This window comes from Xiphophorus hellerii, chromosome 24 (assembly GCF_003331165.1).
Source record: "Xiphophorus hellerii strain 12219 chromosome 24, Xiphophorus_hellerii-4.1, whole genome shotgun sequence".
In the NCBI taxonomy this organism is placed as follows: Eukaryota; Metazoa; Chordata; class Actinopteri; order Cyprinodontiformes; family Poeciliidae; genus Xiphophorus; species Xiphophorus hellerii.
Genome location: NC_045695.1, coordinates 13,283,440 through 13,311,095, shown reverse-complemented (window position 1 = coordinate 13,311,095; position 27,656 = coordinate 13,283,440). Strand labels below are relative to the sequence as shown.

The window sequence follows — 27,656 nt, the reverse complement described above, 5'->3', positions numbered from 1 at the left end:
AGTTAATGTCGTTTCAATGGTTTGCGTCTCACAGGCTGTCAGCTCATACATTTATGTTGACAGTTACATAACAGTACAGCTTTTGTGACAGAAATAATCATAACATAAAAATCACGTTGGCTATGCAAAGACTCATGCTGCTTTAATTTCTCTCAAAGTCTCTAATCTTGCGGAGACAAAAATAGTTCTGACGACAGAATCCTGAGAGAAAAAAGTTAGAATTCTGAGATTCAGTGTAGAATTAAAAAAAAAATAATAAAAAATTCTCACATTAATGACAGAATTCTGGAAAAAAATCAAGAAAAAAAATCAGACTTCTGACATTCTATGATTTAAGTTAGAATTTTACGCTACAAGTCTGAATTTTGAGAGGAAAAACGTCAGTATTGGAGATTTCTTTTCCCTCTTGAATACTCACACTAGAACCACATTTTATTAGGATTTCATTAGGAAAAAGAGGAGTTTAGCTAGAACGCATTAAAAAACACCAAAAAATTTATTGCACACCAACATAGAAGTGGCGTACATTTGTTTTCATCTCCCTTAACCCTGATGATACCCTGGAATACAATCCACTGTCTTTACTAGCAATTAGTAAACAGCATCCATTAATTTGTAATTACATTTCAGAATTAAATCCAGATGTTCTGCGAAGGCCTCAGGTGAGACCAGAATTGAAGTTTTGCTTATTGGGAAACTGAAACTGACACCCTGAACATCATGTTTTTGTCCTTCCACTTTAATTCATGTTGGTCTATCACATAAAATGCTAATAAAATAAGCTCAAGCTTGTGGTAAAAGGGGAATGAAAACTGTTGCAGGGAAGCCTATCTACATGCAGACTGCCCCAATCGTGGCTGACTCAGCGATTTGCAGGTAAAGCCTTTAAAAACAATCTAATTGTGATTGCTTGTGATTTTGCACTCTCTCAAGTTCTTCATCATGGTTTTCTGCTGACGTCTACCTCGCCAGCTGATGCATGCTTGGCCATGCATTTTGCATCCCAGAGGCTCCAGTTAGAAGTCAGAGGTAGTATGTTGCAGTAAGTACTGTCCTCTGTCCACGGCTCAGTGGTAGCTCTAACGTGGGACAGAGGACGGTGCAGGGGGACATCTCCTGCTGCGTCTGACGGAGACGCTTCAGTTCTCACCGTAACCTCGCTATCTGTGCTCATAGGCGCCCCCTGTGATTCGTTCTGGACATGGTGAGCGGCAAAGACACGGAGGAGAGGGAGGACACCTCCCAGTAGAGCGAGCGGGACAGGAAGAGCTGGTAGAGGATCACCATGGAGATGGACTGACAGAGGATCACGCCAATGGTGATGACCTACAGAACAAAAGGTAGTGACAGAGGTAATGAAGATTTCAGGTAACGGACAGGCAAATTCTGGAAGTCGTGGCCTCGCACCTTTTCCCTCTGGTGGTCGTTGAAGACCACAGACATGAGGACGAGGACGGGGTGACAAAGGAACCACAGGAAGCAGCCCTGTGGAGAGAAGACAACCTGGAGGTCAGGCGGCTGTCAGGCTCAGAGGCTGCTGGTGGAGCTCAGAGTCGTCACCTTAGCAAAGCAGAGGTAGAAGTCTCTCTTCAGGGTGCTCCTCTCTGTGGAGACGATCTGGTAGAGGACGGAGGCCAGCAGGAGGGACAGCGCCACTCTCAGAGCCAGGAGGAGGAGACCTGCTAGGCTTCGTTGGGCGTGATAACTGTGGTGTTCGCTCTCTGACTCAGAGTACTGCTCCCACAGCAGCAGGACCCCCTGGGAACCACAGATCGGGTCAATGTGTAAGGCTACGCATCGGATTGCTCTCTGCCTGCCATGACTGCCGATATCAACTTCTTTGTGGACAACACCAATCCCCACCAGAACATCGAGAAGCTTCTCTAGTAACAAACTCTGGCCACATAAAAACAAAGCTGGTACCTGTGTGACCACGCCGCCGACAGCGACGGCCGTGGACGCCGGGGAGCGCTCCCACTGCAGCGGTCTGGACTGCGGCTTCCTGCCTCGACTCAGAGTCCAGCCCATACACAGGCTCAGCAGCATGTACAGCATGGACACCTGAGACACCATGTCCCAGACTGCACGGCAACACACACAGAAGCGCAAAGAAGACGTGACTAAAGGTGGCGTTGTTTAATTGATGTGTGAGAAGAGTTAAGGTGAGGCGCGGAGCGCAACGTACACTCTGCCAGGCTGCCCATCAGGGGGATCCCAGTACCGTCTCTGGAATACCTGCCGGACACCAGGTTACTCATTTTTAGTTCAATTTAAAGAATAAAGCTCGGTTCAAAGCCATTCATATTTGAAGCTTAGTTTTGATTGTTTTCGTTTCTCCACAGAAAACAGGAGAATGTTCAAAAGCAAAACACATTGTATTGACATTGTGGCGTCAATAATGAGTGGATAAACATTTGTGTGCATTACAGCAATCAAACATAAGATAGAATATCGTGAAAGAATTGAATATTTTCTAATCGCTCATTTCTGAAAGTAAAACTCATTATATACTGACTTGACGGTGGACACTTCTATAGGACGGTTGGATGGAGGCTACCTGGCCAGGTGGATGTAGTTGCAGAGGGCAGAGCAGCCTTGCAGAGCCAGGGCCATGGTCAGCACCTTGAGGACCGTGTGCATGGGGCCCCCTTTCTTCAGCGCCTGATACAGAGGCTGGAAGTAGATGCAGCAGGCGATGAAGTAGGCGAGCAGTAGGAGGAAGTAGAAACTGTGCAGCCCTGAGAAAACACATTTGTGTACGGTTAAAAACGAAACCCCAGGAAGAGTTTGGAACAACTAAAAACATGGCCGTCCTCCTAAACCGACATCGTGTGTCAGAGTCGTCTGACCTGCTTCCTCTGCGCTGAAGTAATCCAGCGGGTTCCCAGCAGAGTCGGGGTTGAACAGCAGGAGAGTGAAGCCGAGGTCAGCGAACGACGGCGTTGCTGAGTTTTCCTGACAAGAAAACAAACAACGGGAATATTTCCTCATCCCAACGGTTGTATTTGAATTTTATGTCCGTGGAAACACGCAACATTCCCAGTTACCTCGCACGTGTATCTGTCAGCGTACAGCACCTGCCAGGCTGTGGGCGAAGACTGACGAGGGATAGTCTGGTTGTGTTCGTCCTGGCTGAGGGAAACTGAAGCAGGTGGTGGGGAGAAAAGTCAGTCAATGGCCTCTTGATCTCTTCGTAGTAATAAACTAGAACACTTACTGGTGAACTGGGCTCTGCTGAGTCGCTGGGAGCAGCTCAGGTTGTCCAGGTCTGAGTCCATGTCCTGGTACAGCAGCAGCCTGGCCTCCTTCTCTGTTCCCAGGGATGGGTTGTCCAGCCGACACACCAGCAGCCCGCCGTCACCTGCTAAAATTAAACAAGTCAAGAAAATATCAGACACTTTCTACTTTTTTTAAAGTGTATTTTAACATCGAGTAATATTTTATTACAGATTAAGATAGATAAAACAAGATTTCAATAAAGGAATGACTACATCAGCACCAATCAAATTAGTTGGGCAGTTTATTAAGTTAAAGAAATAAAGACAAGGTGAGACTAAATACTACGTTAATATGAAATAAACAATTAAGAATGAGATTTACAGTATAACAACATAGGACAACGTTGACTGAATATATTTACATGTCTCAGAAAAGAATAGTACAGATAAGCAAATAAAAAGAAAAAGCTAGGGGGTTTAGGTTTCAAATAGTACATTTAAAGCATTGCATATTTCAAACGTTTAAACACCCAATTTATTGTTAGATCTGATATAATATTTAATTCCATTGAAAAAAGCAGTAAAACATGGTTTCCTTTCAGTGAATTTGCTACGATGAATGTGACATTTAGCCAATAATAAAACTCGGAATTGCTAAGCATTCGTTTACCAGAGAGGTAAACTCATCTCACCACCAAGTCCTTTTCTGTCACATACATTCTTTACTGTCTGACTTAATACAGTAGTATTGAGTACTACTGTACTTCTCCTTTTACTACTACTACTACTAATAATAATAATAATAATAATAATATATTTTAAAAAGTTGTGCCTCTCATGGTAGATGTGTTGGGTTAGTTCTGATTTAGTCTTTTTCTAGACTTTTGTTCAAATATTTTTTTTATCTTATTTTATTTCATTTTTGTATTTTATTAATTAACTCGTTAAGAAATAGCAAGATTAGACACCTCAAAGACACCTCGACTACAACCACTAAGTCTCGAAGGAGTTGAAAGGGAATCATTGCGGGTGCAGAGCAGCTTATGTTGTATTATCTTTCAGGTTACATGAGCGGCGGAAGAGAACAGACAGGGACAATCTTCTCCAAGGTGTGAATCTTCCTCCTAAGGTATCCGTGGCTGTGACACCTCTTTCCCAGAACTGAGAATTAGAGGACCAGGAACACCTGGCAAGAGGGGAGCCTCAGAAAAAGCGCCAATGGAAGCAGGACTACCACTGTCAGTGTCCAGTTTGTGGTCGGGCAAAAAACTAAAGCACTGGCCTCACACAGATTAAGGGGAAACGATACTGTCCGGCCTCTGGACAGACTGTTTTGTCTCTTGGGAAGCAGTGACTGTTTGAAAGATTTTCTTTGTAGTTTTCATCTTTTAATATCATCCCAGCACTTTTGTTTTAAAGCCCAGAATTGTTTTTAAATTTCAACAGGACAGCTGCCATGTTATGAGGGCTTAGTTAATAACTGCAGCGGTCTTTATTCCTCTTTATTACATAATAGCACATGTAATATTGCAAACAACTGTTCAACCTTTTTTCGATAAATGTAATTTTTTGTGACCTCAGTTTTTCATGACGCTAAATCACCTTGTAGCTATAGAAACTGAACTTTCAGTCAAATCACTGTTTCTTTATATTTCTGAAATTTGGTATCAAACTAAATCTGAGATATTCTGTGTTTAGCTACAGAAAAATTACATGTTATTAAGCTATGTTGATATAAACACTGATTAATTGGTCTCTCCAAATTCTCCCTAGGTATGAGTGTGTGTGTGTGTGTGTGTGTGTGTGTGTGCATGGTTGTGTGTCCTGTCTGTCTCTGCGACAGACTGGCGACCTGACCAGATTAATAATAGATTAATAATAAACACTGCAAAAAACTAATACAGAGAAAAGAAAATGAATGGAAGAACTTGACACTCCCTTTATCATTTTGGTTTGCATTTGGATCTGCTGAGTTTATGGCTTTAGGCGTTGCTTTATACATGTCGAGGTATATTGTTAGCCCTCTGCAAATGTAGGTGTGTAAGAGTGAGGAAATGTCAATGATCATTTATTTGTGTGTTCTATAATTTTGTTGGCCCTCTCAAAAGTGATACTATCAACAGTATAGTAATTCAATAATTCAGAATAAACAGTAATTTGGATGTTATGCTATATTGAACTTGAAATTAGTGTAAAAAAAATGCTTCGTGGAGCATGAAACAGGTATTATTACTAAAATGACATGAATGCTGCTGAAACATGTACTTGAGTAGAAGCTTCAGATTTTTCCTCTTTTCCTCCCCCAACCTCTAATTGTCTCTTTTGCCCCATTTTTGGCCGACAGGTTAAGGCGTTGGACTCCAAATCCAATGCGGTTTCCCCGCACAGGTTCGAATCCTGTAAGTGACGAAGATTCATTTATTGTCTTTTCCGTCGCATAAATGTTTTCATTTAGGTTTGGATTATTCTGGGGTAAAAAAATTTTGTTATAAAACACACCGTTTTATATTTATATAAAGTAGTATAACATTACAAGTGTGCAATGTTGCATTAAATTGATGTTTACTGTGCTTTTCTCGCCCTGATTTTCAATTTTTCAGCAGCTAGACAGCCAGACAACGACGCTAAAAATAACCAAACTTCTTCCTTTTATACTTGTTTTATTGAAGAGTGGCCTCTGACCACTGCCATCACTTTGGCCATCGTGAACTGTAACATACAAGGCTTAGTATTAGCAAACAAACATTGCAAATTAGCCAATATTATTAAAATGTATACTGGAAATAGAAATGTATTGTATGTTATAATCTTCAAGCCCCCCCTCCAAAAAAAGGGGGTGAAAGTTGGTTCTCATACTGTTTCTGATAAAGTTAAAAAGGTTGAAGAAATTTATATCTATTCAGCAGGTGCATTTGCTTCATGTGATTCATGATGTTCAGAAAAGACAAATGAGAAAATAAATATTTCAAAGGTATGTAAGTGTATGTTTATTTTTTTAAGATTATCATAGATACAATTTATATTGGGCTTCCTTGTGTTTTAAAGTTTCCTTTAAGTGGGAAATGTTTGTTGAAGTTTGATGCTTATAGATATTTAAAAATATAATTATTAGTAAAAAGAAAAAAATTTAGAGCAAATTTCTGTTTTTCAGAAAGTATTAATAAAATGTTTTAAATTGACATTTTAACAGTTTTAATCTGTTATTTAAAGGTATTTTATCAGTAGGACTAAATGAAGTTTTTTTGTACAACAAACAAAAACTGGGTAAATCTTACTGGAAAAAAGTGTAAAATAACAGCATTATTATGATAATTCATCAGAAAAAGTTGGTTAAAATTACTTGATAAAACTGTTTTATTACAAAAATAACCCTTTTCAAATCACAGTAAAAATTTGTGCAAAACTATGGGAAAATCTGTTCATTTCACAATTTAACACTGTTGTAATTACTGTTTGGTCAGTAAAACAGTTTACATGTTCACTGTGTTTTCTACAGAATTATTCTGGCAACCACAGCTGCCAGTTTTTTTGTAAAAACAACAGAATTTTTTTTACAGTGTATGTTAGATCTTATCATTCCAGTGTAAATCTGTTTTAGTGATTTTCTATCTGCTCCCCAGTCACTGCCAGCCAAGCATCTTAAAATATTTAAGATCTTTTTACATTTATCTACCACTTTTTGAATATGAATATTCCATTTTAGTTTTTCATCGAACCATATTCCTAAAAATTTTATACACTTTACTTGCTCTAATTCTTGATTATATAATTTTAATTTTATTTCCTTGTTTAATTTTTTCTGAGTAAATATAATTACTTTTGTTTTTTCAACTGAAAACTTAAATCCCCAGTGCAACGCCCATTTTTCTATTTCAATAATAACCTTTTGTAATTTTCTTACAATGAAATCTACATTTTTCCCTCTTTTCCAAACAGCTCCATCATCTGCAAAAAGTGAACATCCAATTTCTTTTCCAATATCTTTAAATACATCATTTATCATAATTAAGAACAATAACGGACTTATAATACTTCCTTGCGGAGTTCCGTTTTCTACTTTATATTTTCCTGAGATCACTTCACCAATTCTAACTTGTATTTTTCTATTTGTTAAAAAGTCTTTAATCCATTTAAATAATTTTCCTTTAATGTCCAACATATATAATTTAATTAATAATCCCTCAACCCACATCATATCGTATGCTTTTTCTATGTCAAAAAATACTGCCACTACACTTTCTTTATTTACTTGTGCTTTTCTAATTTCATGCTCTAGAATAACGTTGGATCATTAGTGCTCCTCCCTTTTCTAAAACCACTCTGAAACTTTGATATATATCCTTTACTATTTAAATAATATACGATCCTATTGTTAATCATTCTTTCCATTATTTTACATATATTGGATGTTAAAGCTATTGGTCTGTAGTTTTCTGGGTTTGAATTATCTTTTCCTGGTTTTGCTATTGGTATTATATTTGATTCCTTCCAGTTCAATGGTAGTTTTCCCTCCTCCCAAATTTTATTATATAATTGCAATATTATATCTTTTGATTTTTCACTAAGTTGTCTTATCATTCTATAATAAATCCGATCTTTACCTGGTGCTGTATTTTTTGTCTTCCTGAGTGCAGAGTTCAATTCAGCTTTTGTAAACTCAACATTTAACAGATTATTTGTTTCTTCAACACTCTCTACTAACTCTTTATATTTAAGTTTTGTATTTTCTCTCCCTTTTCTTCCCTCTTCACTAATGTTATTTGAACTATGAATTTTACTAAATGTTCTTGCCAATATTTCAACTTTATCTTCATCTCTTACTATATTTATATTATCCATTTTTAATATAGGATATTCAAACTCTCTCCTTATGCCATTCATTCTTTTAATTATTTTCCAAATTTTTTCTATTTTGGTTTCTTTCCCTATTGTGCTACAGAAATTCCTCCAATATTCTCTTTTAGCATTCTTAATAGTTCTTCTTACCATTGCTTGCTTTCTTTTATAATCAATTAAATTCTTATAAATTGGGTTACCTTTTAGTACTTTAAATGCTTTATTTCTTAACTTTATTGCTTTTTTACATTCATTTGTCCACCATGGCACCATTTTCTTATCATTTCTACACCCTGTTTTCTTTATAGAATTATCTGCTGCTTCCATAATTATTTTACTAATTTCTAAATTTACATCATTTATATCCATTGTCATATCTACTTTCTCTAAATTTATTTGACTCAAGTATCTAAATTTAATCCAGTCTGCCTTATTAAAATTCAGTTTTTTATTGACCTTTATATTGTTATTTAAATTTAATCCTAGTCTTATTATAATGGGATAATGATCACTACCTATTGTTGAATTTTTATCAATGAACCACTCACAAATACCAGCTAAAACATCTGAAACAATTGTTAAATCAATAACTGATTCCATCATTGATTCTTGTTCCCCTCCCATCATTAATACATACAAGATTTTTCATTCCCATTAATTCTTCTATAACTTGTCCATTTTTATCATTACTTTTACCCCACAATGTACTATTTGCATTAAAATCCCCACACCAAATTATTTTCCCTTCCAAATATTCGGTTAACTCCTCCAATATTTCAATTGATAATGTTTTGCATGGATTATAAAAATTTATTATTGTAAATTTGCCTTCTTGTTCCCATATTTCAATTACTATATATTCAAGTTCTTTCCCTTTCCCTAATACCTGATATTGTATCCCTTGTTTTATAAATATTCCACATCCTCCTCCACCTCTCTCCTCCTGTCGGTCTCTTCTAACACTATTATATCCTTTAATCACAAAATCTAATGTTGTTTTTAACCATGTTTCCTGAACACAAATAATTTCTGGTTTATCCTCAAGACTATCAACATAACCTTTAAGTTCCTGTCCGTTAGCAATTAAACTTCTTGCATTCCATTGTAATGTTAGCATTAATTATTTTCACCTGGTGGTCCTGATCTACCATCTACCTCCAGCTTTTTGTTTATGTTTTCCCATGATCCCTCTTTAAACCCCAAAAACTTTTCAGCTCCTCTCACTATTATTTTAATTTTCTCAGTTTTATGCTTGGCTTGGTCAGTGCAGTTGATAACATATGCTACAAATAATATTAGTTTTTCTACTGATACTGTGATATTATCTTCTGATTGTACTTTGTTTTGCTGTGGGATTTGGCTCGCTATTTGTTCACTCTTTCTTGTTGTCTGCTCCTTCACATTTTTAACAGCTTCCGCATAACTAATGTTTTTAGTTGTTTTAATCTGTATAATTTCTTTTGCCTTCTTCCTTACCTCACATCCTCCATACGTAACTCTATGTTGCCCTCCACAGTTACAACATTTTTCTTGTGCTTCTTCTTTACATTCTTCTAATTTGTGATCTTCACCACATTTTGGACATCTTTGCTTCCCTTTACAAACTGCTGCTATGTGTCCATATCTTTGACACTTGAAACAACGAAGTGGTGGAGGGATATAAGGTCTGACCTGAAAACTGAGATAACCTATTTTGATGTTTTGTGGCAATTCTTTCCCTTCAAATTCAATGAGGATTGACAAACTTCCTACTCTTTCTCCATTTATTGTTCTTGACAATCTCTTCAAGTTATTTACTTTTGCTCCTACAATACTTTGCTTAATTTTATCAAGATCTTCATCTAGAGGGATCCCATAAATCACTCTAGTTTTTTTATTTTCTCCCACAATTTTTTTCTCCAACACAGTTTTTTTACATATATTATCCACATTTAAAGCCTTATTTTTTTGTTCTTCATTTTTACAAACTACCAATAGGTTTCCATCTCTCAAAATCTTTACCATTTCAACATCTCCAATTTTCTTTTTTATTTCTCTTGACACCACAATGGGACTGATGTTATCCTGTTCTTCTTCGTTCTTAAGTTTTAATATTATTTTAAATTCCTCCCTCACAACTTTCCTCCTAACTATCCTTTCTTCTTCTGAACTACTTCCTTCCAGTTCTCGTTTATTTCCTTGAATATCACCCATTTCCTTTCCTTCATCTGTTTTATGCCTTCCCCGTCCTCTCCCTCTTCCTCTCCCCACTGGCGTCCACCCTTCAAAATCCATGTCTTCCTCATTTCCTGTCTCCATTTCCAACCAAACCATTCACATACCAGTTTATGCCAAAATCCGCCTTTTCCAACTCCGATACGTGTTTTGTTTTGCCGCACTCCGTCTCACAAAACCAGCCTGGGCTCCCTGCTCCGTCCCACCCCCTGCTGCATGGAGTCTGAACCGGTTCTGATCCAAACCTGACTAGAGCTGAGGCTCCGCCCCTTCACTCACCTGAGGCTCCGCCCCCTTCCAGGTGATATTAAATTCCTTTCTTTCCATGTTTCCTCTCTTTGTTTTCTCAGTGAGTTGAGCTGTAAAACTTTAGGTCAGATTTGAACTTTTTCAGGTTTTTCTCAGTTTTCTGCTCATTTCCAACCAACATTTTATTGCAGGAAATCATTTCAGGAAGGAACCAGAAGATTCAGGAGTCTGGGAGATGAGACTGTAACCGACCTGAACACTGAGGCCCCAGAGCGCCCCCTGCAGGATCTGCTGCACCATTAACCAGACAGAAATGGCAGTTTTATACAAGTTATTATTCTAATTCAATAGCTGATTTAATTCATCGAGTTTTGATTGAAAAGATTGATTCTCATCTGTTTTATTAAAAAAACATCTTCAGTCTGAATACTGCAAAAATAAACTGCTGGCTAAATTAGTAACTTAAAGCTGAAATCAACTTGAGATGTTTCTGCTTTTACTAATTTAAGCTGTGAAACTAAATGTGAAAACTTATAATACAGCAAAAATGGCCTGGAGGATTAAAATGAAGGTTTAGTTATTATATGTGTACACAGTCAGCTGCATAAAAAATACACAAAGATTTTTTAAAAACTTTATTTGGTCGTTAAACATCCAGCAACCCACATTGCATTAGAAGAATTATGAAAATCAAACATGAACCGTCCAAAAAAACACATTATCCCAGTGATTCTCTGAGGTTTGAATAAATCAGTAAAATCACAGTAAAGAGCCTGAAGTTCTCTAGAAAACTCAAAACATGAAATATGGAGTTAAAAAAGTAAAAACCAAAACAAACTGAGAGAAATTAAAGCTGAGAATCAATGATGACGTAAAACTTCAAGATTTAGTTTTTACAATGAACATAAAATATATAAAATCTTTTTTTTTTCCAGGTTCCACATGTTCCTGAAAACTGCTCTAAGATCAGAGTTTCTGTAGGACATCCAGTTCTAAACTGGTTAAACTGGTTTCTCTGATGGAAGCTGAAGTTTCTCTGCAGTTTCCAGTAAAGCATCTTTTTATCTGTGGAGCTTTGAGGAACATTTTCATGTCAGCAGAAGGAAGAAGCAGCAGAGAAAAGAGGTTTGAAGTGTCTTTCATGGCTTCAAAGCTGAACTGAAAATGATTCCCATGTTTCCATTCTCAGACCATTTCTGGTTCCAGGATGAAAATGAATCAGAGAGAAAAAAGATCAACTTTCCAGTTGAATCCAGTTCAGATCAAAACTCCATGAAGCCTCTAAATGGAGCCCAGTTTGAATTGGATCTTTATTGATACAAAGAGACAAACAATATCAGACACTAAATGACAACATGAGAAAATAAACAGGAGGGAAATCTTGGAGGTCAGAGGTCATCATCATGATCCAGTCAGAGTCTCTTTACACTCAAACTGCTGCAGCTTCAACCTCTGAGGATCAGCAGGACACTGAGACCATTCTCTACTTTACTGGGATCAGTCATAATTATGGAAAACTCTACTGTAGACATACTGTGGATCGCACCTGCAGAGAGAAGAAGGAAGGAGAGAGCAGATCAGTGAGTGTTTCCAGCCTCTCTCCAGCAGCAGTCAGTGACGCAGCACATCCACTAGATGGTTTCCAGGCTGCAGTCAGACTGATCTCAGAGCTGTGACCAAGATGAACCTGATCAGTTGTTTCCTGTTGAACTGAGAGAACAAACAGATCTGAGATCAGATCTGCTGCTGCCACAGTTTGATGGATGAGGACCACTGTCTCTAGACATGTTGGACGGCTGGACGCTGGAGTCCAGCTGGACTTCCTGGAGACATGGACACAGCAACAACACTCATCTTCACACCAACACAAACGCAGGAACACAGCAAGCTGCTGCTCCTCTGATTGGCTGATTGCTGTCTCTGTGTCCAATCAGGAAGCCTGAACCATTCTCCTCCCACTGAGAAGCTGCAGCTTTACTGGGAACACTGGATCTTTGCTTTGATGCTAACTGGGTTTAGTTCAATATGCTGACAGCAGCTGGACTCACTACAAACATTTACTTACTTTAAAGTCTTTACAAGATTCTTCAGCTGCTGAACATCTGAATCCTTCAGTCTGTTGTTTCCTCCCAGGTCCAGTTCTGTCAGACGGGTCGGGTTGGACTTCAGAGTTGAGGCCAAATAATCACAGCTGATCTTTGACAAACTGCAGAACTTCAATCTGAATAAAGAATAAAAGATGTGAGCTGAAGCCAACAGGATGCAGGTTAACCAGTCCAACAGAACCAGTTAAAGATTCTCATCAATATTAATGCCAACAAGCTGCTGCTTCAATAAAGACCTGCTGACTTCAGAACCAGAACCAGAACCAGAACCTGGTACTGGGTCATGTTGTGTTGGAGGATTTTAGTCAGTAAAATCATTCCAGGTTCTGATCAAAGTGTTGAAGCATCAATCATTGATTATTGATTTGTTCCTGTCAGATTCCAGGAATTCACTTTTCTAGACTGGGTTGAATGACCTTTGACCTGCTTCACATGAGGGGGATTTCTACACACTGGGGGTCCGAATGCTGTCCTGTTCTGACCTCAGATCAGCAGGTCCAACTCAGTTACACAGAGGGACTAAATTAAACTCTGGATCCAAGTCCAGGAACAAACTCAGAAAATATTTATTAGAACAGAAGAAATTAATTTGATTTATGATCAATTATATATAATTATTCACAGAAATATCAATAATTATATAATTACATACAGCAATGTCTCCAGTCTGCAGCCTTCAGTCTGTAGAAAACCACAGAGCTCCTTCACTCCAGAATCTCCCAGGTTGGTGCTGATCAGCTCCAGTTCTGTCAGATGGGTCGGGTTGGACTTCAGAGCTGAGAACAGAGAAGTCCAGCTGGTCTCTGACAACCTGCAGCTGATCAATCTGAATAAAGAATAAAAGATGTGAGCTGAAGCCAACAGGATGCAGGTTAAAACTGAAACATGAACAAATAAATAATAAAAATGTAGAAAATTAATTTCCCTGAATGTAAAAGAAACATGATGAACTGATTCTAACATCTGATCCAGTCAAACTGGTTTAAAGAGTCCAAACCAGCAGAACCAGAACATTTGATCAATAAAGAAACTCAAAGTTTTCTATCAGCCTGGATGAGTTGAGCTATTTCTGCTGGTTCCTGATCATCAGCTGGAGACCCGACTTGGTAACTGGATCAGAACCACTCAGTTTCTTCATTAATGGCCTTGGGTTCTTATTAAAGCTGCTGAAAGCCAATGGAGGCCATTATTTCCTAAGGAGACGTGACCTGATGAAGCATCATCACAGAGACGAGGCTCCAACCGACTGACAGCTGTCAGACTGAAGAGGACGGTTCCTCTCTGACCCGGCCCAACAGAACCACAGCTTCAGGACAAAGCTGAGGAACCTGCTGCTGCTGCAAACCTCACTTTCATTCATTTCATCTAGATTTGCTTTTCTACAATCAGTCATTTCTTAGATTTGGTCATTAATGATGATTTGAACTTGTCAGTGTTTGTGGCTCGACTCTGGAGGAACAACATTTCATTCTGGATGTAAAGATGAGAATCAGAAATGAGAAATAAAACAATCTGAATCTTTACCAAACCAAACTGAAACATCTCCCTCATTAATTTACATCAATTGAATTATTTTACTCATTTTGTTCATCAGTTAAAAACATTTTAAAGTAAAAAACTGAAAAACAAAGTTCAATAATCTCAAAGTCTGAAATAAGAAAAAAATAATATATAAGGTAAAAAGTTTTAGAGATTTTATTCTGACATTTAAACAGGTTGTTATGAAATAAAATATATTAGAATAAAAGCATTAATTAACCTAATGTTTAAAGTATAAATGAATGATTTTATTGTATAAATAAAGAAAACAAACCTCAGATTCTTCACTTTACTGACTGAACTCTCCAGGATCTCAACCAGAGGCTTCAGATCAGAGTCTCCACCTTCATCTATGTCGATCTGATTTATTTCCAGTTCAGTCAGATCTGGGTTGGACTTCAGAGCCGAGGCCAAAACTTCACATTCAGCCTTTCGGAGCCAACAGCCACCAAGTCTGTGATTAGAGAAGAAATAAATTCAGTTCTAATGAAATCAATCTGGATCATAAACAGACTAAAATATGATAACAGTGATGTCATCATCTGATCAACATCTGGTCTTCAATTTACTGAGTTTGACCCCACAGAGAATCTGTGCAGTTCCTGGTTAAAGTCCAGGTTCTGGTTCTGGTTCTGGTCCAGGCTTCATGTCCTCAGACCTTCAGCTGCAGTCAGATGTTGAAGATCTTCTATCATCTGTGAAGGAAAGTTCAGTTTTCTCTGCAGCATCTGATGGAGCTGCAGCATCAGAGCCTCAAAGGAGCTGAAGCAGCTGATGAAGAGGCTGACTGAGCTGATGAAGGAAACTACTGGAGATGATGGAGAGGAGGAGGAACTGCTCACAGCTCGGACTTGGACTAGACCGTGTGGCTCAGAGGAACAAAGGTTTGGATGTCAGAAGAAATTGTTGCTAAACTCTTAAAGAGCTGAAGACCAAAACAGAGCGTTTGGGTCCAGCAGCATTTTTCATGGTGAAGCAGTGAAAGTTCTCCAGTAACTAGAAGAGGCTGGGATGTCTAAAGAGTTGAAGCTCATGTCTCTCCAGGTCTTCATGGCTAACAGCTTCAACAAAAGCTGCAGATGAAGAGTTGATGAGGAAAATGGTTCCAGCTCTGGAAGCAGAGTTCTCAGAGCTTTGGGAGGATCTGACAGAAACTAGGACTTTTTCTGGAGCCAGACAACAATCACCACATTTTGCTCTCATTTACAAACTCAGAGGAAACTAGTGGGAGGGGGAAAAGTTGGTCCACTAAGTTTCTAACTGGTTTCCATGACAACAGCAGCAATTATTGGGGTTATTTTAAAGTGTCCATCAAACCTAAACAGTGATTTTATAATTTAAAAAAAAGACAAAGATCCTAAAAGGAGTAGCGGCTCAATGAGTGAAGAGGAGTTTAAAGTGTAAAAGTCTCTCTGGCTGATTGGATCTTTCAGACAAAAAAGATTTTTTTCTAGAGTTCAGGGTTTTCTATTCATTTAAACATGAAAACTGATAAAAAGATAAATATTTTTAAAATGATCAAAATGTCTAAAACCAGAAGCTGCAGCTGTCCTGGATGAGCTGAATGTTTAGATGGTTGAATGGCTGAAATAGTCCAGAGGATGAAGGAAGAAGTTAAAGACCAAAAACATCCAGAAGCAACTTGAAGAAGAAGAAGAAACAGGAGGACAATAGAGCTGAATCAGCATTCACACAATGAAAACATCTGGACTCACCGAGCCTTTCTGCAGTTCCTCACAGCTGGAACCAGTCTCAGTCGTCCTGATGCTGATGTGTTGTACTTCTCCAGGTCCAACTCATCCAGAACCTCTGACATCTGCAGCATGAAGGCCAGAGCTGAACAGTCAGTCACTGAGAGCTTCTTCCCTGAATCCAGCAGCCGTTGGATCTCCTGATAAAATGAGACGTCGTTCATCTCCACCAGACAGTAGAAGATGTTGATGCTTCTGTCAGGAGAGATTCTATCAGTGTTCATCTCCTTCAGGTTGGTGATGCTTCTGTCAGGAGAGATTCTATCAGTGTTCATCATATCTTGGAAAGGAGAGATTATTTTAGCGTTCATTTTAGTGTTCATCTTCTTCAGGTTGGTGATGATTCTCTGGATGGTTTCTGGACTGTTCTCTGTCTGACCCAGCAGATCTTCTAAGAGTCTCTGGTTGGACTCCACAGTGAGACCATGAAGGAAGCGGACAAACAGGTCCAGGTGGCCATTTTTACTGCTGAGGGATTTCTCCATGACTTCCTTCATGAACTCATCTAGAGATGTTTCTCTGTATTTTTCTCCCAGAAACGTCTTGATCACCTCTGACTTCCTGCTGGTGAAACAGTGGAGCATGTAGACTGCAGCCAGAAACTCCTGGATGCTCAGATGAACAAAGGAGTAGACGGAGATGTCGCACATCCCTCTCTCTCTTTTAAACATTTCAGTGAACACTCCTGAGAACAACGCAGCATCTTTGATGTTGATGCCGCACTTTTTGAGCTCTTCGTCATAGAAGATCAGGTTTCCCTCCAGCAGCTGCTCAAAAGCCAGTTTTCCTAGAGACTCAATCAGCTTCTTGTTCTCTGGACTCCAGATTGATCTTGTCTTTTTTCCTCCATCATACTTTTCCTTCTTGATTGCGAAGTTAACCTCCAGGAATGCTATGTACATCTCAGTCAGAGTCTTTGGCAGTTTTTCTCCCTCTCTGGTCTTCATCACATCCTCCAGAACTTTAGCAGTGATCCAGCAGAAAACTGGGATGTGACACATGATGTGGAGACTTTTTGATTTCTGGATGTGGGAGATGATCCTGCTGGCCTTCTCTTCATCATCTCTGAATCTCTTCCTGAAGTACTCCTCCTTCTGGGGGTCAGTGAACCCTCTGACCTCTGTCGCCATGCCGACACACTCGGCAGGGATCTGATTGGCTGCTGCAGGTCGTGTGGTTATCCAGAGGAGAGCAGAGGGAAGCAGTTTCCTCCTGATGAGGTTTGTCACCAGAACATCCACTGAGCTGGACTCTGTAACATCAGTCAGGATCGGATTGTTCTTGAAATTCAGAGTAAATCGACTTTCATCCAGACCATCAAAGATGAACAGAACCTGGAACGTTTCAAAGCTGCTGATTTCTTTGGTTTTAGAAAATAATTTATGAATCAGTCCTAATAAGCTGAACTTTTCTTCTTTCAACATATTCAGCTCTCTGAAAGTGAATGGAAATATGAAATCAATGTTCTGGTTGGTTTTGCCTTCAGCCCAGTCCAGAGTGAACTTCTGTGTTAACAGTGTTTTCCCAATGCCAGCCACTCCCATGGTCATCACTGTTCTGATTGGTTGATCTCTTCCAGGTGGGACTTTAAAGATGTCTTCTCTTCTGATTGTTTCTTGTTTCCTGGATGCTGTTTCAATGTGTCTGACCTCATGTTCCTGGTTGACCTCTCTAGTTGACCCCTCTGTGATGTAGAGCTCTGTGTAGATCTGGTTCAGAACGGTTTGATTTCCAGGTTCAGCGACGCCTTCAGAGAGACTCTGGAACTTCTTCTTCAGAGACGCTTTATGGTCACTCTGACACCGAATATCAAAATCTGAAGAAAGAGACAAAGACAGGAGAGGAGACACTTCAGCTGAACATAAGGAAAACAATAATTTTTTGATATTCTCAGAGACAATTTGTGCATCAGCTTTAATGGATGAGAAAAAAGTAAATCAATAAATAAAAAGCCCAAATTTTATAAAAATTCTGTATGGTAAGAATAACAATAGTTGGGGCGTGCTGTGGTGGCGCAGGGGTTAGCACGCCCCACGTTTGGAGGCCTCAGTCCTCGTCGCGGACGTCGCGGGTTCGACTCCCGGTCCCGACGACCTTTGCCGCATGTCTTCCCCCCTCTCCTCACCCTCCTTCCTGTCTGCCTACTGTCGAAAAAATACGAGCCACTAGCGCCGCAAAAACTCTTCGGAGAAAAAAAAACAAAAAAATAACAAATAACAAAAGTCACGACTGTAACTATGGTTCTATGAATCCCAGATGACCGCCAGAGGCGGAGCTTAAAGTACTGAATGATCTCTCTTGCACAGGTCGAGAATCTTATACCAACATGGTCACATGTGACCCCCGGTGACACCAGTAAGTCTATATAGTCACGTGACAATGACAGCTCAGTCCCTTAATCTTCTCGTGAAACACGATGATTCTGAGGGACCGAGCGCTCTGGCGGTCATCCGGGATTCATAGAACCGTAGTTACAGTCAAAACTTTTGTTCTATTTCATCCCTACTGACCGCCAGAGGCGGTGATTAAAGCACTGGATGACGATTACCGACAGAGTCCTGAGAAATCACACACAGAAAAGAAACAACCCCGAAAACATGCCCACCTCACTGGGATGATGATGAGCGCTGGGATAGGATCCCAGGTGAAAGGTGGCCCAGTTAACCTTGTAAAACCCAGCAAAGGTATTTGGGGATGACCAAGAGGCTGCTGCACATATAGCCTCCAGAGTGACCCCAGACACCCAGCATCTCACGCTCACAGGACTCGGTCAGGTCGAGCTGAAATCGCCACTCTTGACCCGTAAACCGACGAGCGAATAGGCCAGGAAACACGGCTGCACAATGTAACAAAAGCAAACCTGAAGCAGCTATGATAATAAATAAAGACAAGCCAGATATGGAGGCACAATATAAGAAAAAGCAATCCCAAAAACGGAAATTAATTGAAACCTTCAATTCATCCATGTGCTGAAGATGTTTGACCATCAATCTGCAGGCTCTCTGTTCTTCTTCATCACAGCATCTATTTTGTTGCAGTCCTTGTCTGCTCTGGTTTGGTTCTTCTCAAGTTTACCTTCTATCTCTGAATGTTTAAAGACGCGATCTGATAGAAGGTCATCAAGGAGCTGTTAACTCTCAATATTATTGGTGAATATTGTGATGAAAATATTGACTGATTAACAAACATTTTCATCACTTTTTTTCTCCTTTCTTTATCATCACCAGCACATAAGTTCCAGTTACACCAGCTGAAATAATTGATCACTAAAAGACTTTTAAACCTTAAATTTCCAAATCTCAACTAAAGACGTGGATCTGGTCCAACAGAGACGACAGGAGGCTCTGATTGGAGGAGTTCAGTCTCACCTGGAGAACAGCTGCTCTGATTGGCTGTCGGCCGTTCAGCTCCTGTTCTGGGTCTTTCTTCACACTCACAGCTCCTGTAAAGACATTTCTTCATCAGTGAAATATTTCACTATCAACAGGCTGGAGCTGAACATGTTCATGAAGGTCCACCACAAACTAGAGACCAGAACTGGGTCAGAACAGAACCTGAGATCATTGATGATTTCTGGTGTGAAGTTCTTCATTGTATCATATCTGGTATCATGACTGATACCAGTGTTCCCAGTCTGGAAGCTCCAGTGCTTCACTGGGTTTAGAGACAATCTGAGTCGTTGCTCCTCACATTGTTGGTTGTTTTTGTTTTCATGCAACATTTTCATCATTGATTCATTCAGACTTTCATTCAAACTCTGATTTACTGACCAACATCCTTCATGACTAACTTTAAATTAATATCTCAGAAAATTAAGTTACTGTTTATTGAAACACTGAAGATCAACCAGTTAATATCTTTTATTTTATATCTATAGATTCACATGAATCAGTTAGAAAATGGTTCTTACTTTCTGTCTGATGGTCCAGGTTCTTTACTGAACTCTGGAACCCAACCTTTGGACTGGTCACTCCTCATAGATGGACTGATGGGTCCTGGAGGTTCTGCTCTGTCCTGATCTTCCATCTTCTGGCCTTTTGGAGAGAGAAACCAGAACCAGTCAGTCCAGTGATCTGGTTCCAGTAACTGTCCTGTGAAGCAGAAAGCTGGTTCCCATCATGTGTTCAGAGGATCAGAGTGAATCATTTGAATGAATGAGTGAACATTTCCTATGAACTAGTGAACGTATTTAGCTCCCAGTGGACTTGAACGCATCATGACTCTATTGTAGCTCTGTATGGAGGGAGTCAGTGAGCAGAAGGTTCTGAGGGAGCAGCAGCTCAGGTCGGGTCCACAGCTCTCCTCCAGACAGAACCGGGTCCAGCTGGGATCTCAGCAACATGTCAGCCTCTGTGTGCAGCTCAGCAGGATTTCCTCTCAGCTCAAGAGACACAAAGCAGCTTTCAGGGACCACAGCATCCAGCTGAGGTACCAGCTGGACCCACTGCAAGGAATCATGGGTAAACAGCTGCTTCAATAGGGGGATGAAGCCCCCAAACACTCAGCGAGGCCTGAAACATATTTAGTCTATTGATCTGATTGAACTTCAAAATAAAGAGACACATTAATGCAACTCTTTTAGTTAGAAACTAGTTTGTTACAACTGATCTAAAATGTTTGTGAAATTATTTATTTTATTATTATTGCTCCATTTAAAAGTTTTGTTATTTTTAGGGTTGAACCGACTGCAGTTTTCTGGCTGATCGATTCCGATTTTGCAGATACTGATTGCTAAACACAGCAACCTTTCAGGTAAGAGTCAGTCTGGATCTGGATGCATTTTTCCAGCAGAGCTTTGAGAGACAAAGAGTTTCTTCCTGCTGAAAGGAGCAACAAGAGGAAAACCTGGAAAAAGATCAAACTGAGTGAGGAGGAAGAGAGGAAATCTGTGGACGGCTTAAAGCCGGTTCTGATCCACAGACAAGAGAAACATGAGTTTCTGCTGAACCCCAGACTGATGAGGGACGGAGTGATGTGATTCACTTCCTGCTGATTTCAACAAGCAGAGAAACTAGTTTACAATGTTTTAGTTCTGCTTTTTAGGTTAAAACACCAGAGAGAGTCGCTGCAGCAAGAACTGATGGACTGTAAAAGTTACATTAAGTTCTCAGTTTATTTAGATTAAATCTGAAAAGTTCATTATTGCTCCACACAAACAGATCAGCTTTAGATGCTGCTGTCATGGTAGATCATAGCTGATCATTCACCAGGTTAACTGCGCAGTAACTGAGCTGTGTGTTTATAGTGTGTTCAATATTTCTCTTTTTGTTCCTTATAGTCGCATAATGTAACCTCACTTAGCATCACTTTATAAGCAGCAACGTCTCACAATAAAGTTTTTCATTTGATCTAATTCCTTTCTAGATCAGGCCTTCAATAAAGTAAACAGAGCGCTGCTGCGGGGACCAGGCCCTATGAGAGCCGAGCGACCCAGGCCGAGGTGACTGAGGCCCCGGGAAGCCTCGGTGGGTTCATCGGTTAGAAAGGCTCCAGAGAGCCGAGAGACACGGAGGGACCCGGAGCAGCAACACTTACCTCTAGTAACAAGTCAGCAAGTTATTTCCATCCTGCAGCTCAAAATGGAGGCTGATCTGAAGGAGACCAAAGGTGGTTTCAGTTTCTATTTTCACAGGAAGTCACGTAACTTGTGTTTTCCTCTCATCTGTGTCCACTAGAGGGCAAAACCCGCCCTGCTCTGATAATAATAGTTCAGTTCGCGGCTCTGCAGCTAAAATATCAACATCATTCTGACTGTTTCCAGGATAATTTAACTTTTCATAAATATTTTCCTACCTTCAGACCGGAAGCTCAGCATATTAGCGTCTAAACCAGAGTTGTAGAGCTTTGATTCAGCTCTGTTGGACCTGAAGCTCCAGTTTAGGAGCCACAGCTCATCAGGAAACATTAATATGTAATTTATTTAGGATATATAGATGAGTTATCTGCATGTAAATAACACATCTATATATTAAATCAGCTGTCAGTCCTTTAGACAGATCATAATAATATTAGTATTTATAATGAGAAAGATATAAACGTGATCAACTTAACAGAAATCAGAAACCAGCTGCAGCTCTACAAACTCACCTCTATATTCAGAGCGGGGAATTTCCGCCCTCTGGTGGCCATAGTGGGAACTACAGTCCTGATAATGCTGCATTGTTTACATTTAATATCCACTTAATGTGGAGTTTAGAGAAAAACTAACAGTCTTCCTGAGTCATATTGATAGTTTACTGAGTCACATATTATCATGATATATTTAATTCACTTTTTGGAGTTATATATGTAATAAAAACAGTTTAAAATAATAAAATGCAGCTGCTGTGTTAAACTCTTACAGGAAGATTTTTCTGGTCAGACTGAATAAAATCCTGCAGTGACTCTTATTTAACGACAGTAATGTAAGCTGACTTGATTTGAATTAAAATAAAGATAAACATCTGGTTGAACAATTTCCATTGATGATGTAAGTAATGAATAAATCCAGAAAGACGGCAGGGTGACCGATGGAGAATGTGCTGATATGTGATGAAAATCGACTGTTTCATCTCATGTAGATCTAAACATATAAGCTCATATCCAAGCATCATCATAGGTGGAGTCGTTGGTCCCGTCCGTATTAGCGCTGAATTTTCCTGCTGCCCTGAACACATCTTCAGTAAAACCAGCCTCACTGAGGCCAATAGACCAGCGCTACGTTGCAGGAAAACTCTGAAGCTTCTTGGCTGGTTTTGGCCTCTAAACTGAGACGCTCTCATATGAAGTGAAATGTTGCACATTTAAGGTGCTGGAGATGACCTTTAACCCCTCGCTGTCCCAGGTTTTAGGTAGTGTGGAGGTGAAGAGCCAGACTCCTGATCTGCTGTGAGTGACGTGACGCTCGGTGGAAGTCCTGCATCCTGTTCCATCTTCATGTTGGAGACGTGAGGCTTTGCTTCTCCTGTCTGGGATTTGATGGAAAACGAGTCACAAGATTCAGATGATTTCACAGTCGTCACTTTGACGATGCAAACTCTGGTTCCTCTCAGTGTTTGGTCTGTCAGAACGCTGCTCAGGTTCCTCCTCCAGGTTTTCCTGCTTTTCTTTAAAGTTGTTCGACTTTAAATCCACACAAATAAACCAAAGAAAGTCGGTTATTATCTCATCTTCTAATGCAAATTTTCATCCGTCAACAAAAGCTGAAAAACAAAACTGTTCTCCTGGAACATCAGCTGTTCAAACTGATCCATCACATCTGTGAGCAACATGGAGTTTATCTCTGTTTCATTTCAACTTTGACCTTTTGTTCCTTCTTGTTGCATCAGAAACTTCCCGTCCTTAAAGTGAATCAACGGTTTGAGTGAAACCAGGTTTCAGGTGGACTGAAGTCGTCTTCACTGTGAACTTCATCAACTTTCTGCTTCACAACAAAACCTTTCAAAGCCAAACACACATCCAAGCAGCTGAGTCACAAATGATCCAAGTTCAAATCTTGTGTTTCTTTTCTCTGGAGGATCTGCTCAGGACGTCTGGATCTGTTCTGAAGTGGATTTAATGCTACAGATCCGGAGGAAGTTTTAGTGTTTGGCTCTGAATCTATAGAGCTGCTATCATGTCTCATTTTAGCTCAAGTTTTATCACCACAACAGAATAAAATGACATTTTGCCCCATTAACATGCTCTTTAAAGCTTTTTAAATGAAATTAATACTTCATATTTCTGCTGAATTCAACTCTTCTAACTTGAACTCAGAGTATCCTCTCAGGAACCAGAGTTCCAGTGTTTTATCTTCAAACATTATTTTAAGATAAATATAGCCTTGTCAAAAAGAAAAAGACTTTTTACTCTGAAGAAATTTAAAGAACTAATAAAATTAGAATTAGTTTTATTATAATGAAAACTATTTTGGATTAAAACCAAATTAAAAACTAAAACTTTTCATAATAATGACAAAAAAGAATCTGAATTTGTAATAAAAACAAAATAAAAAGCCAATAAAAAGAGAAAAGTGTTTTAAAGCCATGAAGCCAGAACAAGATTTAATCCTGTTCCTGTTATTCCATGTAACATTCTGGAATAAAACCAGGGATTTAATCCACACAATGTTCAGATTTTTCTCCTTCCATGTTTCCAGCTGGTGGCCTCAGAGAACAGAAGATGTTTTAAAATCAAAACTTCAAACCAGAATGAAAAACTAAAGCAGCATCAAGCTGCATTGTAGCTGAAAAACCCATTGAGCTTCAGTGAAGCTGCTGAGATGAATCGTTCTCACCTCCATGTCCAACTGGAAACTCCTGACAGCAAAAACTGCAGAAAGTTTTAATCCCGTCGCCACTGACAGGCTGAACCAGATTCTTTGCTTCTCATTCCTGCTGCAGCTGCAGAGTCTCTTGTTCTTTCTAGTTTCCTCCATATGAATCTAGGAGAGAAATGTTTCTAATTAGATGTGACCTCTGACCTGAAGAATCCTCTGCAGACAAAGCACATCTGCACTTTTTTCTTCTTCTTCTATTTTTATGGAAGTTGGCAAAAAACTTAAAGTGTCGCCGACACGATAAAACCACTGACATGATTTACAAAGATGAACTATTGACCTTTCATTGTGTGGACACAAAAACCTCCATCATGTGACCTGAAGGCCTCTGATTGGTCGCCTCTAGTGATGTCATCAGAGGCTGGTTGTTGCTCTGCATGAGACAAAGTGTCTAAAGAGTAGTGATGGTCAAATGAAGCCTCATGAAGCAATGAAGCTTCCCGGCCCATTGCTTTGCCCAAAAGTTCATAACTCGATGCTTCATTCATTTCTCACTAGTGACATCTGCTGGTGAAACTGTGGCAGCCTTGTCACTCAGATAGACATATTTAAAAACAATTAGTAAATGCAATATTGTCAAAGTTCTTGTCAAACTCACGTTTAGTAACAGGAGAGTCAATTAAATCCTATTTAACTCATCTTTATTAGTTATTACAATAATTTGTAGTCAATCCTGATATATGTTGACTGTCAGTGGCTGTTTTCTTTTGTCACTGACTGATTTGACAATAAATATTTGTTTTAGTGGATTCGGAGTGCAGCGCTTGTTGGGGCAAACAGTTTTCTTTGAGTTTTGATTTGCCTCCTGAAAAACTAAAATTCTTCAAAAGTTATTTTTCTTGGATTTCTATTGGCTCTCTGATCTGATCCCTTATATTTTTACTCATCAGCCAGAATTTTACTTTTCCAGCAGCTTTAAGTCGTTTCTGCTGTGCAAGACTGATATATTTTTGCAGAGCAAAGAAATAGTGGAAACAATTTCAAGAAGGTGAGAATTTTGGAGGTGAAGGGTTTAATTATTGTTTTTGAAGAATCTTGTGAGCGAACATATCAAGTTTTCCCTGATTTTTTTCTTCTTGCTGGCTCCTTTTCAATCAGGTTTATTTGTGTAGCACATTTCAGCAACAATGCAGTCAAAGTGTTTTACATAATAAAAACACACAAATATAAAGTCACAAAATAATCAACCATTGAGAAAACTGGTAACAAACATTACATTTGTGAAGCCATCATCAAAATCATTAATACACATGAACTATAAAAGGTTCCTTTTATTTCGGCCACTGATGAAGACAAATATTCCTCTGATGCGATCAAATACAATAACCCATGAAGCAGCGGCTCATCACGCTTTTATTGTGAAAACCGACACGCAAAATGAAGCAGGAGGAAGAGCAGCAGAACCAGTAAAGATACTGGAACCAGTTCAGCTCAGCAACAGGAAACTGCAGCTTTAAGAGAGCTTGTAGAAATCTGCTGTCAGTTTGTTAGTTCTGATCAGCAGGAAACCAGAACCCGACCAGAACCACAGCTCCATGAAGCCAGCAGCTTGGCTCTGAAGGAGAACCGGGCCGAGTTCTGGTTCTGGTTCCTCCACAGAGAGAAAACCCAGAGAGGAAAACAAGAAGTGAAAACTCACCTGATCCAGATTCTGCTCTGCTGCTGCATGGAGTCTGAACCGGTTCTGATCCAAACCTGACTAGAGCTGAGGCCCCGCCCCTTCACTCTCCTGAGGCTCCGCCCCCTTCCAGGTGATATTAAATTCCTTTCCTTCCATGTTTCCTCTCTTTGTTTCCTCAGTGAGTTGAGCTGTAAAACTTTAGGTCAGATTTGAACTTTTTCAGGTTTTTCTCAGTTTTCTGCTCATTTCCAACCAACATTTTATTGCAGGAAATCATTTCAGGAAGGAACCAGAAGATTCAGGAGTCTGGGAGATGAGACTGTAACCGACCTGAACACTGAGGCCCCAGAGCGCCCCCTGCAGGATCTGCTGCACCATTAACCAGACAGAAATGGCAGTTTTATACAAGTTATTATTCTAATTCAATAGCTGATTTAATTAATCGAGTTTTGATTGAAAAGATTGATTCTCATCTGTTTTATTAAAAAAACATCTTCAGTCTGAATACTGCAAAAATAAACTGCTGGCTAAATTAGTAGCTTACAGCTGAAATCAACTTGAGATGTTTCTGCTTTTACTAATTTAAGCTGTGAAACTAAATGTGAAAACTTAAAATACAGCAAAAATGGCCTGGAGGATTAAAATGAAGGTTTAGTTATTATATGTGTACACAGTCAGCTGCATAAAAATACACAAAGATTTTTTAAAAACTTTATTTGGTCGTTAAACATCCAGCAACCCACATTGCATTAGAAGAATGATGAAAATCAAACATGAACCAATCAGCACATTATCCCAGTGATTCTCTGAGGTTTGAATAAATCAGTAAAATCACAGTAAAGAGCCTGAAGTTCTCTAGAAAACTCAAAACATGAAATATGGAGTTAAAAAAGTAAAAACCAAAACAAACTGAGAGAAATTAAAGCTGAGAATCAATGATGACGTAAAACTTCAAGATTTAGTTTTTACAATGAACATAAAATATATAAAATCTTTTTTTTTCCAGGTTCCACATGTTCCTGAAAACTGCTCTAAGATCAGAGTTTCTGTAGGACATCCAGTTCTAAACTGGTTAAACTGGTTTCTCTGATGGAAGCTGAAGTTTCTCTGCAGTTTCCAGTAAAGCATCTTTTTATCTGTGGAGCTTTGAGGAACATTTTCATGTCAGCAGAAGGAAGAAGCAGCAGAGAAAAGAGGTTTGAAGTGTCTTTCATGGCTTCAAAGCTGAACTGAAAATGATTCCCATGTTTCCATTCTCAGACCATTTCTGGTTCCAGGATGAAAATGAATCAGAGAGAAAAAAGATCAACTTTCCAGTTGAATCCAGTTCAGATCAAAACTCCATGAAGCCTCTAAATGGAGCCCAGTTTGAATTGGATCTTTATTGATCCAAAGAGACAAACAATGACACTAAATGACAGACACGAGAAAATAAACAGGAGGAAAACCTTGGAGGTCAGAGGTCATCATCATGATCCAGTCAGAGTCTCTTTAGACTCAAACTGCTGCAGCTTCAACCTCTGAGGATCAGCAGGACACTGAGACCATTCTCTACTTCACAGAGATCAGAATCTGCAGAGAGAAGAAGGAAGGAGAGAGCAGATCAGTGAGTGTTTCCAGCCTCTCTCCAGCAGCAGTCAGTGACGCAGCACATCCACTAGATGGTTTCCAGACTGCAGTCAGACTGATCTCAGAGCTGTGACCAAGATGAACCTGATCAGTTGTTTCCTGTTGAACTGAGAGAACAAACAGATCTGAGATCAGATCTGCTGCTGCCACAGTTTGATGGATGAGGACCACTGTCTCTAGACATGTTGGACGGCTGGA

The 27,656-nt window shown here is 39.4% G+C and overlaps 2 protein-coding genes and 1 long non-coding RNA gene across 3 annotated transcripts; all 3 read right to left on the bottom strand.

Moving 5' to 3' along the window:
* Positions 1–402: 402 nt before the first annotated feature.
* Positions 403–4,057, bottom strand: LOC116715487 (integral membrane protein GPR180-like). The gene is made up of 10 exons (XM_032555897.1): positions 4,051–4,057; positions 3,218–3,364; positions 3,048–3,142; positions 2,850–2,955; positions 2,558–2,738; positions 2,186–2,235; positions 1,924–2,081; positions 1,561–1,758; positions 1,408–1,485; positions 403–1,326 (listed from the first exon to the last, which is right to left on the bottom strand). Exons 1-10 carry the CDS (start codon positions 4,055–4,057, stop codon positions 1,171–1,173), a joined length of 1,176 nt encoding a protein of 391 aa, XP_032411788.1. The 3' UTR covers positions 403–1,170.
* A 7,846-nt stretch (positions 4,058–11,903) lies between these two features.
* On the bottom strand, positions 11,904–17,699 carry LOC116715906 (NLR family CARD domain-containing protein 3-like; the record flags this gene model as incomplete). Its single annotated transcript, XM_032556648.1, has 6 exons — positions 11,904–12,063; positions 12,583–12,738; positions 13,275–13,448; positions 14,436–14,615; positions 15,877–16,155; positions 16,255–17,699. Coding segments are annotated over 6 exons (2,283 nt in total), but the record flags the coding sequence as incomplete, so codon positions are not given.
* A 1,631-nt stretch (positions 17,700–19,330) lies between these two features.
* LOC116715957 (uncharacterized) lies at positions 19,331–21,578 on the bottom strand. Its single transcript, XR_004338292.1, has 3 exons — positions 21,448–21,578; positions 19,823–19,946; positions 19,331–19,354 (listed from the first exon to the last, which is right to left on the bottom strand). It is a non-coding gene; the product is annotated as an uncharacterized LOC116715957 (long non-coding RNA).
* Between the last annotated feature and the right edge of the window lie 6,078 nt (positions 21,579–27,656).